We start from the raw sequence: 16,232 nt of genomic DNA, 5'->3' as shown, positions 1-16,232 counted from the left end.
ACAAAGCCTTAGTGATAACTTAACAAATGTTGCAGTGTATTTTCATCAAATAGCGCTAATGGTCCCTGATTTAATGACGTTATCTTACGTTTGCTCGGAGTAAAGATTGGTGAAATATTTGCCATACAAATAAAGCATCAGTCAGCTTACTGTGTGATGTCATGTCCACAAATTAACTGAAGGTGACACAAACATGACATTCATTTTTCTTATAGTTTTTCTTAGATGACATTTGTTGCCTCCTTGGTTTCATGTCCGTCCCTGTTCGAGGAACCGGTGAGGAAGTGGATGTTTGTTTTGTTGGGGTACGGGGTCAGGCCAGCACTGTAATGCTTTCAGACCACCTCAGTGAACTCATCATCTGTCCTGATTGTAGGTGGCTGCATGAAGCGAGAGTCCCTCCATGGGGTGGAGTGATTTGTTCTCCTGTCAACGGGGGAGTAAAGCCTGACCAAACAAGGAGCCCATTCATGCTGTTGTCGATTTGCTTTGCTCTCTCTCATTCACTCTTTAAGGTGGACTTTGCTCTTTGAGGCACTGCGTATGTGCTTCTGAAGCTTACTGGGCGGACTATTTCTTTATCAGTGATAGAGATATGCTGGAAAACAGCCTCGTGGAATGGAAGAACTATGTTGAACACACGCACATGTATCTTTGGAGTTTCTTTTGTGTTTTCATGAAAAAACCAGAACATTTTAAAAAACATTGAGCTGAAAGTTTATCGACACTAACGTACCCAAACAAAACTTTGACTGCAATAAAAGTTGTGGAAAGGTTTGAGGTTTTACTAGTTATTGAGTTCAGTCATGTGACTGAGCCTATTGACCAATGTCAATCAGAGTGATGCCATGGCAACAACAGAGTTTTTAAACAAAAGGGTGCGTCAGAACGGAGTTGAAATAAACAAAACTAGATTGATCTGCAGGTGTGCTGACATACCCATTGAAAGTATTTTTTTGAGCAGATTAATATATATTTTTTGTCCAATCATGTCTGATAATGTAGGTCTATAACAGAGAAACAAACTTTGAAAATCACAGACAAAATGTTTTAGTAATAAAATATGGTGAATTTTCAAGCTGAACTGAACATAAATTTGGGCTTTGCAAAATAAAAAATAAACGCAAAGCAGATCTTTGCAAATATTTACTTAAATTTATTTTAAAAATATGTGCAATGGGGCATATTTTGATTATAATTTTACTTTATAAAAAACAAAATGTAGCTTATCTAATATTTCACCCGTTTTTAGGTCAATTTTGTCCCCATAAAGTATTTGTATGCTTACATGACAGCCACTGGTACACTCTGATGTGTGAAATTTCACTTGTTCCATAAATTCTCATCACGCCTGCAGGATAAGGCACAGTATTCAACAACTGAATGTGAAGTTTTCATTCTATCTCATAAAACCATCACCTTTTTTCACAGCTGTGATGCAAACTGATCCACAAACCCGCCAGCCAGTTTCTAAGATGTATATTAACTGCTCAAGTTTTACGACCCCCCCCCCCCCCCCCCCCCCCCCCACCAATAGATTAAATGCAACCATTCAACCACAACAAAAAAAAGAGAGAAAAACATAATTCCTGCTTGGATATAGGTATGCATAATATATTTCATAACAAAAATAAAGCATCTTACTGACTCTCACATCTTCTCCTTGCACACATAATTATATCCAAACTTATACGCAAGACATGATAGTTTTCAGATATATTGCAATATAATATGAAACATGGTTGACAAGAAAATAAAAAAGGTTTAAAAAATGACACTGAGGTTGTGATAATGAAAGAACTGGACCACACAGAACACTTGCATGTCTACAAAATTATTAAACATGAACTTTTTTGTCCTTTCTTGAACATTGAAAGGGACAAATGTAAAATGTCCAAACACATAAATACTTTGTACTAAGCAGAACATCCGTTGTTTGTTTGTTTTTTCTTTTTTTTTTTCAAACTTAACTGTACATCGCAGGAGGGCAAAGTCACAGACAACCAGAGGTCAAAAGTTTTAAAAAGTAAACGCTCTCCAGCTGTTTTTCACCTTTATGTTTGTATTGTCGTTCCTATATCACACTCTTTCTTCCTTTGTATGCAAGAGTCATTTAAACAAAGCAGCGTACTTATGTTCTGGTAGAGCACTAGGATTCCCACAAAAAGTGTGATCCAACAGGCTGTTTCAGTTGAATATATTTTCAAACAACCTTTGTTGAAAAGTTCATCACAACTTCATTTTTCATCCTCTCCTGCTGGCCTTTTTCTGCTCAGTCTGAGCTTTGTGGCCGCATGTCTTCCCACCTTTTTAAGCAGCACAGTTCCATTGCCGTGAAGACAGTCATCGTGTTTTCAAAGCACCTTTGGCATCTCATTTGTTTTTGTTTATTTTTCAGTCTCTTTACAGAAAAGTTTATGTTCTTAAAGTTTGCATGGCAGTTGGAAGGAAGACGGAGAAGGTGTCCTCTTGATGGCATCTTCTATTTTAGGTCCTGTCCATGCTGAAATCCCTTGTTCTGACTCGTCTCACCTCACATCTACTGCAGGACAGAGAGACGAAGCTGAAATTAGTTTCACAGATGCAAAAGAAAAAAAAATACTTGTTTTCTGTTTCAAAATTTTATTAAAATAAGTGATTTCTTTTGCCAGTTTTATTATTTCACTCATGCATTTTCTGACAAAACACACAAAGACCAGCGGTGTTGTGAATCATGTCCCTCCAGATTCTGAAGATTTGGATTCGACCAGACAATTATGTCAGAGTCCTGCGTGTGTGTACACACAGTTGAAGATGGGACAAAGAAAACCCTTTTGTGTTTTAGASAGTGATGACAGGCTGATAACATGAACGGCAAATAAAGATAGAAAGGTGTCTTTAAGGAGTGAAAAAACACAAACATAGCTGCTTTTGTTCATAACAAACAAACACAAAACAGTGCACATTGTAAACTGTGACACAAAGCATCTATTCAAAGTGTGCATGCTCAGAAGGTCAAAAGCACAACATGCAGCATTGGCAGCACTGGCAGCATCGGCACGTGAAGCGTGATACTCYTTAGACCCTCCTCTTCTCACACTGATTGGCTGTGGTGTGATTGGTGACGGTGATTGGCAGGCCCACTTTACACTTTGATTGGGCCAGTGCAGCACCCAAAGGTGACAAAAGGCTTTGGTGCTTAAGTCCTACCTGTTCCCGTCACAGCCTCCCAGTGGACTTTGGGTAACAAGAGCGACTTTATTATGTCACCAATAAGTCCTTGATGGGCCTTTGCTTTTTAGGTTTCCTTTTTTTACCTTTAGCCCTACGAAGGCCTGAAAGCACAAAGTTGGGAAGGGTGGATAGGAAGCAGGGTTAAAAGCAATAAGCAGGGTTTATGACACATAAAGAGGCACACCAGCCCTGGGACAGAAGCAGAGTGCAAAGATAGAACAGAGCATAAATTCTTCAGGTGTCTTATCAGTACGCATTACAGCGCTTATCTGCACCCAGGTGGAGAAAAGCTACAGATCAAGGCGCAGGCGGATTTACCTGCTGTCATGCCAAGCCGCCTTTGAACACTCACCCTTAACACACGTTTACACACACATATTCTCMTCAAACACACAAGCTTTACAGTTTCCAAACAGTGGGCCTCCTRACAGGTGTTTATGTCTGTTTAGGAGCAGTTGGTGGCAAAAGGTCATACAGTGCAAAGCCATGAAGCAAGACAAAAGAAAAAAAAGACCATCAAACACTGATGATAAAGACAGGAAAGAGTGCACGGTGACAAAGAGGTGAAGGCGAGATTCAGTCAGCAAACACAATTTCAGAGGGAGTTTGAATTTCTGCAAAAAAAAWTGTTAAAAGAAAAGGCGACGGAACATTCATCAGCATGTGCCGAAAATCCATGCTCATATTTACCTGTTTCTGAGTCTAAGTGCTCTACCACATGATGTTGTAATGTGCACATACACTCCAGGTGGTCTTCTAATCGTACAAAGACCTCTTTGAGCTTGGGTCTCCTCCTCACATACTCCACCTTGGCTACCTGGAAGAGGAAGAGGGGAAAGGTTAGCCACAGGTTCCAGCATATTTACTCTTTTCTGTGTTGTCAGTGAATGCACACATTATTTGCCCACCAGCAGACACCAAGAAGCGTGGCTCTGTGACTGATGGCACATACATGAACTAATTCATAAAAAAAGATTTTTGCGCTGCCTTATGTTTGAAGTGTGACGAGAGCATTCCTCTGAGGCAGATTCATTAGGTTTCACTTGTTGTGTGCTCCACGGTCTGTAAGCAACTGAATGGAGTGTGTGTCCCTGTCTAGGCAAGGAAGACGGAGAGATGGAGGGTAGGGTGAGTGTTGTACACCCTAAGGTCCTGGGAAGGTTTATTCTGGCAGAAGAAAAGAAGCTGGGAGATCCCCCTGCTCAGGCCTGAAGCATCCAACTCCAAACAGACACCTAAACTCATTCACCTTGTCCCAACATGTTAAGTTTAAACTATCTCACTACATAAGTCGAGGAAAGTTCTGCTTTGCATGCATGCAAGAAATATATTTGGTCAGTATTAGGCAGTAAAACCACAAGAAACAATCTTAGAAACATAAAACGAATTCAAGAATTCCTCTAATTCCAGGTAACACACTCACAGTTTAAAGATTAGAGTTTCCATCCAAGAGCTGGTAACGACTCCGAGGCTTATGAATATGCTAAGCTTCTATCAACAATACATGACTGATTAAATATTAGATGAATAGAAAATGTTTGAAAAATGCTTTGATGGTACTGTTGTGCAACTCAGAGGAGGAAGCCACAAGTCTTTGCCTCTCTGATTTGAAGGGCAACAGTGAAGGGCCCTGGGGCCATGTGGAAACAAAATCCTCAGACTCACCTATCCTTGTCATTGCACAAGAAAATGAACACCTGCCAAAAACCTTCCAACGCTTTCTGATATTAGGAGAAATACAGTTTGCAGTCAAAATAAACTTAACACACACAAAACTGGGGGGGGGGGGGCTTGCCCCTGCCGCCCCTACTGGTGGCACCCCTGCCAATAATGGCATACTGCCAATCTTGGCTCTTGTTGGAGAGCCAGTCATGCAAACAAATCAACATACCAATCCTTGTCTGATATAGGAAATTTGTTTGTTGAAATCCAGAGAGAGAGAGAGAGAGAGAGAGAGAGAGAGAGAGAGAGACCCCTGTAGGGGGGTCTGGTGCAGCTGGAACTCAGGCAAAAAGACATGAGGAGCGAGCAGTTTTAACACCCACTACTCTGTAACAATTTCTAAGTTTGGAAAATGAGAAGAAAGAAATGGAGTGAAATGAGGATAAGCAAGCAGGGGAGGTASGTGGTGAGCAAACATAAGACAATAGTGTCTGTGTTATTGGTTGGTGTGTTTGCTGTTACCGAGCCATGAAAGAGAAGGAGAGCGGGTGAAAGGCCAGGGCGAGGAAGAGCGCAGAGTGGGAAGTTGAACCGCCGTTCTCATTAGAGAACACAAGAGCGTATGTGCATGTGCACAAATAGAGGAAGTTATTTGAGGAGGGGGAGGTGTGACAAACCATGATCATGACTTGTATTAGGTGGCATTCATGTGTTACCTATTAACATCTCATTTCTGGGCTACCTACTAAAGAAACTGATTAAACTAATACTGACGTGACAGACAGAAAAATCATCAAAGGTTTATTGTTATTCGCTGAAACCACACAGAGCATCACCGAGTGGCACGAGTTTCTCCAAAAATCGCTGCCAATGTTTAATCAAATTATCTGCCTGGAAAGGAAGAACGGGGAGGAAGGGAAAGAAAGAGATGAAAGATGCAGCTGCTTTTGTGGACAGCTCTGCTGCTGTTGGTTACAGGAACGTCTGGGCTGAGGGGGCTCCAGAGGTTGCCAGCAGGAAACAAAAAAAAAAAGGACTGAGCCATGTCTGACCCTTACTACTGATGCTGATCCCAATGACTAACACACACAGCAACTCCTGTGGCAACACAAACAACTATTGACAGAAGGATGAAGCAGTGGGCTCACTTGATGTGAAGCCCAGCAGTGCACTTGTCTCTCACACAGCAGGGCTAAAACATTCCCTGCAGGGTTTAAAACAAATAAGCAGATACTCACGTATCCACTGGTGTTTATTTACATTTAATTGTGTACGTCACTTCACTTTTCACAGAAGGAAGCCTTCTTTTGTTTCCATTTACTACTTATTTCACAATACTTTTTTGTTCCGATCAGTTTTATTATGCTGTTTAAGACTAGCTTCCAATGTCACACAGTCAGTGACTTAAAACATACATCAGAAATAGACCCCCAATGCTACGACAAGGGGCCCCTCACTCTCTTTGTATAAATCAAACTGCTCTAAACTCCCTGGAAAGCCAGGGGCCCTGAGAAAGAGTCCCCTGAGTGGTTGTGGAATGATATCCGATCCAGGGAGTTGAGGGGGGCGAGACATGAGGCTCTGGGAAGCACACCCCCTTTGGTCTGTCCCCAGTGTCACCACAACTCTTCTGTGTGAAGCCATTTATCCAAAGTCAGGCTAATTGGGAATTCCCTGAGCTCAAAACACTGATGAGAGCACGAAAGAGGGGAAAGTTTTGCGCCGGCCTTCCAAGCAAAACACAGCGGGGATGTGGATGTGCACCGCGGGCCATGGCAAACTAGAACAGTAACAGAACGGAGCAAAAATAAATAAAAGTGCAGTGTATGTTTGCAGAATAGAGGGGTGGAAAGAGGCATGGTGAGGTCGCAATTCATCCATCAGGAGGGAAATGAGGCTACAGAGACATTCAGTGTTTACTAACCAGACAAAAATAAGGGGAAAGGAGACGCTTTGTGCATCTGTTTGTATTTCTACCTGCCATATGAAATAAATGAAAGAAAAGTGACATCAAGAAGAACACGAGAAACCACAGAAACCACATCGTTCAAAAAAGGCAACCTGCTGCCCTCTGATTCCACCCAGTGTGTAAATTTATCACGTCTAAAACAGCTGCACTGCCAAAAAACTCTTTATGGTAGAACACATTTCTTTGACACAAACACCTGTTTTAATTTATCTCCAAATATGATAAACTATGCTCCATTTTCCTTCTTTTGCAGAATCATTTAATGTAATAATATCTAAAATAGCTCCTCGGTACATTTAAAGGAAACTAGAATTTCAAAGGACGTGTTGCTGAGCACCAAAAAGTGAAACAATATGAATAGGTTTTTAATGAAAGAGCACCAAGAAAATGAGGTAAACGGCAGAGGCTTGACAGAGGGGTAAAATTAGAGAGTTGGTGCTTCAGGAGAGATGAACAGAGGAAAGAGGGAGTGAACAAATATTTTACACAACAGACAATCAGACTCCAAGACTGATGGGGTCTGTGTATAGAGGAGATGAGGAGACTGAGGATGAAGTCAGTGGTGAAGCACAAGAGGGAGGACAGGAGAAGAGGAGTGAAGCTAAAGAATAAGAAAAAATAAGGAAAATTATATTAAAATTTTCTGCCTTATTTTCTCCTGCATGGAGCTGAAACATTCCAGCCGGTGCTGAAGTAGCCAAGCTTTTTGGGCTCCTGGCTTGGTCAACATACTCCCTTGGTCTGCGACGTGCTCCACTCCCAACCCCCCAAACACATACACAGTTTTAAACACAAAGTCCCTCGCCCTACTTCGTCTACTCAGAGTTGAGTGAATCAAAGGGAAAATAATTCACAGCTGCAAGGCACTTCAAACAACGAGGCCCCTCACTCCCATCTGAACCCCCTCCCCACCCTTCGCCCCCTATATCTCTCCATCCTGCTCTTCAAACGATCATAAATCATTCTCACTGTATCACCACCACACTTTTATTTATGAAACACCCCGTAAGTCAGCYTCCCTCTGCACTGCAGGGGTACACAGCTACCGCTACCCCCCAACACTCTGACATGACCCTCCGTCGCAAAGGTAGCTGCGTGTGTTTGTGTGTGTGGAGGGGTCGGGGCCCAGTGCTGGCGATGAGAGATGTGAGGACCCCCACACTAGGCGCTGTGGCTGTTTCCGCCTGGCCTCTGTCATCCGCCACTTTGATCCAGTAGCCATCAACACTTCATTACTTTGTGGCTTGTCTTCCTCTTGCTGCAGCTTCACACAAATGGCCTCGACCCCATTCTGTGGTCGGGGGAGTTTATGCAGCGAAGCATCAAGTACTCGCTCTCGTTCCCTCGCAGTTTAACACACACGTACACACCTTCTACTGTGGTTTACACAGATGTGCCTTAATGACCCACTGTGACCTCTGCAAAATACTTGCTTTAAGGCCAATTAAAGGTTTTCAGCTGGTAAACAGAACTAAATCAGATAAACTGAACTAAARTGGAACAATGATTTGCCAAACAATTAGATAAAAGCACATCCTGATGCCAGTTTTTATATGTTGCTGCTATTTTTGACATTTGTGCCCCCAAATAGTTCAGTCTCTATCACAATAGAATTTAAACATGAATACGTTTTAGCACTTCATATCTATTTTGGGGAGATTATATTTGTGTTTTTCTCCATAGGTATTGAGCATTTTCTTTTTATTCTTGTTTTCTATTGTTTTTTTTAGGGATGCACCGATACCGATACCAGTATCGGGTATCGGTCCGATACCATGTGCGTTAACTCGTACTCGTACTTATAAAAGTGCTCCGATACTACAGGACCGATACCAGCTTCTTTTCACTTAGTTTGTGCATAGACGCTCTAAACCAGCAGGCGGCGGAATCGCGCAACAGACTTAATGCCAGCCGCATAAAAAAAWCAGAAGAAGAAGACGACCACCACGTTAGCCGAGCTGAACAAACTTTAACAAGTAAGCAGTTTGTAGAGGAGGCGTTATGTCAGCGGTGTGGAGGTATTTTCAGGTGACAGTAGTAAGACGTCARCCCTGCTGTGACCGTGCTTCTGAGACTCCTAAACAAAGACACTGGTGAAGATCACAGGATCAAAACAATGAAGTCCACTTTGGCTGCAGCTGTCGAGAGGCGCTTCACTGATGCTGAGAAAAAAAANACACAATTGAATTTCATTGTGATCTGTGATTAAGAGGCCATATGTTTAAACAAAAACAAGGCTTTGTTTGTAAATGTAGTGAGCTGTTCATATTTTCTGATTATCCCTGAGTCACTACTGTAATCTTTCGACCTGGGGGGGAGGGGAGGGGGCAGTGTTCCTTTTGTTTTTAAAGCATGCTGCTCTGGATATTTTAGGATCTTTTGTAAGAAGTTACCACAATTAAAAGAGAAGCGGTGAGAATAACGGAAGATGAAATGTTGCGTTTGAGGAGATGAAGATGACAAGTTAAAGTAATGCTGCCATGGAGGAGTCTAAAAGTTTATTTTGATGTGTTCATTAAGAACACTGTTTTGTTTGTTTACGCGATTTACATTTCAGTGGAATGAACTTGCTAGTGTCTTATTTTCTAGCACCCTGCATGCAGCAGGAAAAACTAGCCAGGCTCAAAATGGACAGAATTTTTAGCTTTTTAATAAATAAACAGAAGTAATTGAACCCCCATTCAGACTGAAATGATGTATAGAAGAGAACTTGGAATGACACAAAGTTTCTGACATACAATGTGGTAAATGTTTCCTGACTGGAGAAAGCCCTGAGGGATGACCTTTCCTCCTCATACAACGCCTTTCAGCCTTTTTTTTGCCAGCGGCGAAGACCACATGGAACAGAACACTCCCCCTCCCAGCCTGAACCCCTCCTCATCACCCCCAAATATTCCTCTCAAGTCTGTGTGCTCATTCAGTCATCAGTGTCAAAAGGGGGACACAAACAAAGCTGCATGTAGTACAACATTCCAGGAATRGCTGAATCGAGCCTTTTTAGTGTCGCGCATGCCGTCGTCAGTGTCTTTCCGTCCCTCCTCATCACTGCAATCACAGACAGAGCTCCTATTGAGGACAACGCACACCAACTGTCTAGTAGACAGAGAGACGGCTGCAGACAGACTGACACACAGGAAAGAGCTGTATGTCGGAGCTTGAGTCTCTCCCAGCAACATGAGTCAGCTTTCAGACCAAAAACCCTGTTTGCGAAGCCTTGTGTCCTACAATGGCCATCTTMTCAGAGGAAATCCACTGTTAAATCCTCATGAATCTACTGAAATCTCTACTGCTTTTCCCGTATGCCAAGGACTGGCATGTGTTTTATTACTCTGCTTATTTATCAGGCGGAAATCCAATGTTCTGCCAGTACCAGTGGCTGGACAAAATCAAAACGTCTGCAACAGTAATGAAGTGTGGGTATGGACAGGGGCTATCCTGTTTATGCCATAGCTGTTCCCTTCTTTCACAAAGCAGATCACATCATTCTTACCTCCTAACAAGCACTCACCAGCTAAATGGCTGTAGTGTAAATACTTCATCAACTCATCCCTTCTCTAGTCACTGTGTCTCCTCTGATCCTGAACAGAGAAACGTGTTTTCAAGCAAGCAATGCCAAGGAGTTCCAGATTCCCTCTCATTCTCACTGTCACCTTGTCTATTCTTGGCCCATTGCMTCCAGAAAAAAAAACACAAGAATAAACAAATGAAAAGCATTTCACAGTCTCCAGTGACACTAAGACACTTTCAAGATCCAGAAATGTTTTCCCCTCACATTACAACTCTGTTTCTGTCTTTCTTATACTTAGCAGGGACTCATTCCTTCAGCAGATGTCCGGGTTACTAGAGCCAATAACTATCTCTCCCCTCCTTGTTTTCCTCCTCTTCCACTTTTGCGTTGTCCTGGCACAGCTGCTTTGAACTCTCGTCAAACAAGASAGAATGTGGTGGGAAAGATAAGTGGTGAGCCATTTAAATTTAGTAGAAGATGGGATAGGGGTGGCAAAGCTTAAGTGTGCAATATTTGAGAAAACAAGCTCACTAGCAATAGGCTGATTGAAAAGAGAGCAAGACAAGTATTAGCGCAACCATGTGTTTTACTTACCTAATGAAAGAAAGCAGTGATTTAATTTAGTAAAAGTTGTATTTTGCYWATTTATGCTTTGCAATAGAGCAATGCTTTGCAGTGATCGTGCATGGGTGTACACGTGTGTCTTACCTTAACCGTGCGGTGGTGCTTGCGGGATGGGTGACAGCGCATGTTGCTGGTGTTGCAGCAGCCTGTGCAGCGCTTCACCTCCACACAGGGRGGCCATATCAGGAAATTGGCAGATGTGGGATCCACATGGCTCCTGGGGATCTCATAGATCACCGTTCGTGTTTTGCACACCGCCGGGACCGCCTCCTCGACTGGAAAAGCAGAACAAGTCGAGCTAATGCATTTGTTCTGCGTGTCAGCYTTTAGTGACACATTTTCCAACTGCAACCGGGGTGTTGATGTAGTGTTGTAATCCGTCTAACTCCCAGCTGCTTGCATTCTTTCACTGCTCATTATTTGATGACTCACTTGATGTGAGAGGTGTTTGTCTTGTCTCAGATCAAACCTAACATCTTTTAAGACTGTTAAGAAAACAAGCTTCTCAAAAAGCTGATCCCACATCAACTAAAACTCTTAGGAGAATGGGAGATATGAAAAAAGACCTCCATTGTTCTACCCCCTCACTCAGTTAATGTTGCATGACTAGATCAGACAACCTTTACTTCAAATGGTTGGAAATTAAATACTGGCATTTGACCTCGTGCTCATAACAATGAGAAAAGCAGTAAGTATTTAATTCAAATGCATTTCTCTGAGAGAAACTAAAGACAATATACAGTAACATAATTATGTTGTTAATATGTTATGTCCATCATGTGCAGAATGCAAAGCACTTTGTGGACAGCTGCCAAAGTGGCATACTCTATCATAATCCTATGATGCAGCACACACACATGAAACACGAGCAGCCACTTCATCCCATGTTGCTTTAGGGGTTCTGCTGCTGGGAGAGCTCACAGGGCGACACACACACGCTGCACACTACATGGCATTCTCCACACCTCGATCAGATATCGTACCGCGTGGCGTTTTATGAAGAAATCTGACTGTGTGCCTGGACGAGCTGCAACTTGAACCCTGAATGTCTGGAATTTCCACGCTTGGGGATATGTTTCRCTCTCCTGACGCGTGTGTCTTAGATCTGCAAGCCTCGGGCCAATTAAAAGYCTTCGTGTCAGACGTCCTCGTCAACCTCACACATGCACACTCACCAGCCTCCTCTCTCATGATTCCTTGATGGCAAATAAATACCGGGTTGATGTGTTCATTAGGGTTCCCTTTTTATGCTCTAAAAAGCAGTGTAAAAACCACTAACTGGTAGCTTTGTTTGAAATTAGTGCAAAGTGATCTCTTTCATCTTCCTGGGAACTTCAATGTTGCAAGTGATAGTTCAGATGCAGATATATTTAGGGTATTTTGGCACTCTGTGTGCTAAGTTGTGATGTCGAATGCAATCATAATGCAACCTCTGAGCTCTGGCGGTCTTACCAATGCTCCTCTTGCGTCTGCTGTGTAGCTGAGAGCTCTTCAGGCCATTGTAGTAGCTTTGATGTTGAGAGAAGTTCTTGTGGTGATTGTGGTGGTTGTGGTGTTTGCGGTACTTGTGCTCCTCAATGACATCATTTCCCGTGCCTCGTCAAAAACAGAAGAAATTCAGATTAATAACAGCACGCAGACATTTAGCTTATTTAACAAATGCTGTCATAGCAGCTATGGCAATGTTAAATGACACTGGTGGGTGACTCYGTAGACCTCACCATAAGGCTACATGTGATCTGCGGCTGATGCATTGTATACCCATTCCACAGCAAACTATGTGTTGGTTAGTCCCACAGTCACAATGAGATGGCAACTTCTGACTGGTGTCTTGTATAATCTTGTATTATTCACTGAAGTGCCAACAGTTCACTTGAACTTGCAAGCACGGCAACTTCTGAGGTGTCACAAACTCAAGTAAACAGTCCAGAGTGCAGTGGTAGGAGGCTCCATTTTACACAGACCTGTGTGTAATTGCGTGCTTTATGTGTCAGCCTCCCTCACTGACTTGGCTGAACTTTCTTAGCTGAAATAAAAGCATCTAGACGCGTGTGAGTCAGCATGGACTTTAAAAAAAACAAACAGCTCTCATAGACTCACAGAGGACAGGTCAGTCACCGTTATTCCTGATCTAATCAGTGGCTTTGTGTCTCTCATTTACTGAAAATGTTTGCTTTTCAATCACTCTGTGGTTTGGGAAAGTACATGTTTTGCTACGCTGCAATGCTAAAGTCTTAAAGCATTCCCTTCAGACAAATCTAGCCAGTTCAGCTTTTTCACATTCATGGTCATTTGATAATGTGTGCTTGTTTTGGTCCCCGCCCAGAATACAAGGCGGATTGCAGAAAAAGTGCCAGAGCAGCAATTAAGTGATAAAGTTCATCCCACAGCTCTGAGAGTGTCTATGTTTGCGAACTGGGTGGGTCTACCTGTCTTTAAGCATGACATACCCCAGTTCTATACCTTTACACATCATATGAACACATGCTTACTTTTGGACAAACTCAACTCATCATCCTTCATAGAACTGCTAAAGCCTTAAGTACACAAGCTCAACAAAGCTCAACCATGAGCAAACAAAGTCCACACATCCAGCTTTTCTGTGCTCCGACCAGAGTCATCTGAAGGGATTTCCTCTGCCAATACACAGTCCACCACTGGAACTGGTTGTTTATCTGCTTTACATTGCTTTTCTTTTTCCAGGTTGATTTCTCAGGCTCCAATGTTGTCTCTCCAGCAACAGGTTGAGGGAATTTCCTTCCAGTTTGTCATGCAGTCAGTGACCCAGAACCAAAAGGTTCACATGAATGGAAATGCTGCCTGCAGCTGAAGCTGGGAGTCAACGCAAAGGTCTGAACTATCCATCATCCAGGCCAGTACACTTGGAGACACATGAACATACTGTACATAAACATGGCATACTCTGAAACATCCACCTACACTGTCTGTACACAGTCTATAAAAGTGTGAGAGGTTTTCAATGCAAAAGTTGAGAGATTTWATGACCTTATAAAATATTTCACACTGAATCACAGACTCCCATTGTGAATTCTTTTATCTAATTTATATTTATATTTCCATCTCCTACTGTCAGAAAAAGCCCAGCGCGTGGAAAGATCTGATACTGTGGCCACCCACAGACAAAAAGAAAATACATAAAGAAGTTCTCTTTCTAAAGTCTGCAGAGTAACCAAAAGATATCTCAAAAATATTCCACAAAAAAAAAGTTTGGCAGGAGGGTCAGATTTACTATTCAATTATGAGCTGAGAAACATAAGAAAAATTTAGGAGAAAAACAGCAGAGGAGTGGAGAGAGGTTTTTTCTCTTCTCCTGGTTCCAGGTGACTAATAGATAATAACATGCCCAGAGCAGTGAGACAAGGGAAAAGAGGATAGGAGTCAGTCTCTAGCCATGAATCAGGCTTTCATGACTGGCAAATTACTGTCTCCATTAGCTGAGGGCCTCAACTCCTTCCCGTTACTCCTCTCCTCCTCTCTCTTTCTGTGTCCCTCTCTTTGGACAAATAGTCAACAGTGTTGTCTTCTCAAAACAAGGATCTCTACAATTGTCAGTATTCCTCTAATGTTTTAGCTCAGGACTTTTGAGTGAATYTGCATAAAGACAGGTGAGAAGCTCTGTTAGAGTTATTGCTGCCAGCTGTACTGGAGGTAAAAACAGTGTTGGCTTGTCAGACACAAAGCAGATTGCGCAACAATGGCTCGTGGCCTCTCCTAGTCAAGCAGGATTACAACCTCAAGATTCCTCTAACTCCCTCCTCCACCTCTGCCCCCTTCACCAAGAGTCAGGTTCCCTCTTCTGTCAAAGTTCTTCGCTGAAGGAGATAAGAGCAGGCCGGCAAGGGGCCAACTCAAGAGGGAGACCGGGGACAGAGACGAGAAATAACAAGGTACGGATCACCCCAGGGGCCAGACAGCCATCTGCAGTCTTCAACGGGGTCATCTCATCTGTCAGTCAGAGCTGAAGATGGGATCCGTGTGAAAACAAATGCAAGTCTGCACTGAGCATGGTGGAACCAAATGTAACATGGTCACTGTAAGTGCCTCTGGCCTTCTCAATGATCCTGTCACTTCCAAACGTCAGCCTTCTGGAGACAAACCAAAGCTGCACAAAGAGAAACTTCACTATACAATAATCAACTGTCATACTGACAAATATTCAATCACTGGTTGCCCAGACTGTARACATATATTAAAGATCTAAACAACCAACCTGCTGGCCGGTGGCCTCCCTGTCTCGATTTTCAGCAACAAAAGCTCTGAAAATACCCTTCTGTCTGGCGTCAAAGGTCTTTTAATGGTCTGGCCAGGGCCACCAAGCTGACCCCCTCAAGACAGATTTATGTGCTCATAATAATAATCAGCCTACTACCGTTACCCTGCAAAACATACTTCTGTTTGAAGACAGACATGTTAATTTGATTATAAACACCTCTTCTCATCTATTCTGGGATGTACTGAAACACATATTGTTCATGGTTACAACTAGAAATTTTTGAATGAAAAAACTGCAAATGCTGCTTTGAGAAATAAAGTTCTGTGGTTGCTCAGGAGCTAAAACCAGTAAGGTAGCCCGCATCAATTAGGGCTTTTCAATGCAGCAATTACCTGTTTCTGTGAGCACATCTTTACCGAAAGAGCCCTGAAACTGATATATGTCAGGAGTCTGTGTAAAAAGAAGCTCATGTGAAGGCAAACAGCTTCTTTCAGTAAACCAGTGTAACTTAATCTAAGACGCTCTCCCACACAGGAAGCGACTCCTAAAGAAAAAAAAAAGGGGCTCAACCTGCAATTCATGTCATTTTGGTTTTAATTACAAAGAAAAGAACAAGTGTTTCGTGTAATAACGCAGGTGATTGGGGGAATTCTGCAGCTAAAGGATATTAGTGAAAGTCCACCTTGGTCACATGTGTGAACTYTAAAAACACCTGCTACAGTTTTTTTTAACCAGATGATGAATAACTACTAGAGAGCTGTTACTTATTAGGAGTTAAAAGTCTGAGGTATTTCCAAAGAAATCACCCTTAATCAGAAGAAGATCAGTGATTTTTGAGGTTCACCCCCACCCCCTTCCTCTCCCCCCACATGTCTGCCGAGAAGAAGAGTATCAAGAGGCAGAATTTACCTACGGAGTCTATCTCCAGTAACCGCTGGAGGTCGCTGATGCTGTGGATTTCACTGTTTGAGAGTCGGTCCAGCAGCTCCTGGGGAAACTCCGCTTCCTTGGGGGGTGGGGGG

General features: G+C 42.7%; 1 protein-coding gene across 2 annotated transcripts in view; it reads right to left on the bottom strand.

The window, feature by feature from the left end:
- Positions 1-1,586: 1,586 nt before the first annotated feature.
- Positions 1,587-16,232, bottom strand: part of pdgfab (platelet-derived growth factor alpha polypeptide b) — a 16,275-nt gene continuing 1,629 nt past the window's right edge. The window contains exons 2-7 of one of the 2 annotated variants that reach the window (XR_001310355.1): positions 16,120-16,216; positions 12,429-12,572; positions 11,061-11,251; positions 3,904-4,030; positions 3,190-3,314; positions 1,587-2,542 (exon numbers count right to left, since the gene is read on the bottom strand). Coding sequence is in view for 1 of the 2 variants with exons in the window: in XM_014010101.1 (XP_013865555.1) it covers positions 2,529-2,542; positions 3,904-4,030; positions 11,061-11,251; positions 12,429-12,572; positions 16,120-16,216 (573 nt within the window). In the remaining variant the exon portion in view is untranslated. The remainder of the gene's footprint in view (positions 2,543-3,189; positions 3,315-3,903; positions 4,031-11,060; positions 11,252-12,428; positions 12,573-16,119; positions 16,217-16,232) is intronic. The other variant, XM_014010101.1, reaches the window with a different exon arrangement.

The sequence above is a fragment of the Austrofundulus limnaeus genome, unplaced genomic scaffold (assembly GCF_001266775.1).
Source record: "Austrofundulus limnaeus strain Quisiro unplaced genomic scaffold, Austrofundulus_limnaeus-1.0 Scaffold65, whole genome shotgun sequence".
Classification (NCBI taxonomy): Eukaryota; Metazoa; Chordata; class Actinopteri; order Cyprinodontiformes; family Rivulidae; genus Austrofundulus; species Austrofundulus limnaeus.
The sequence above is the reverse complement of the archived record's forward strand: the minus strand, read 5'-3'. Positions and strand labels throughout refer to the sequence as shown.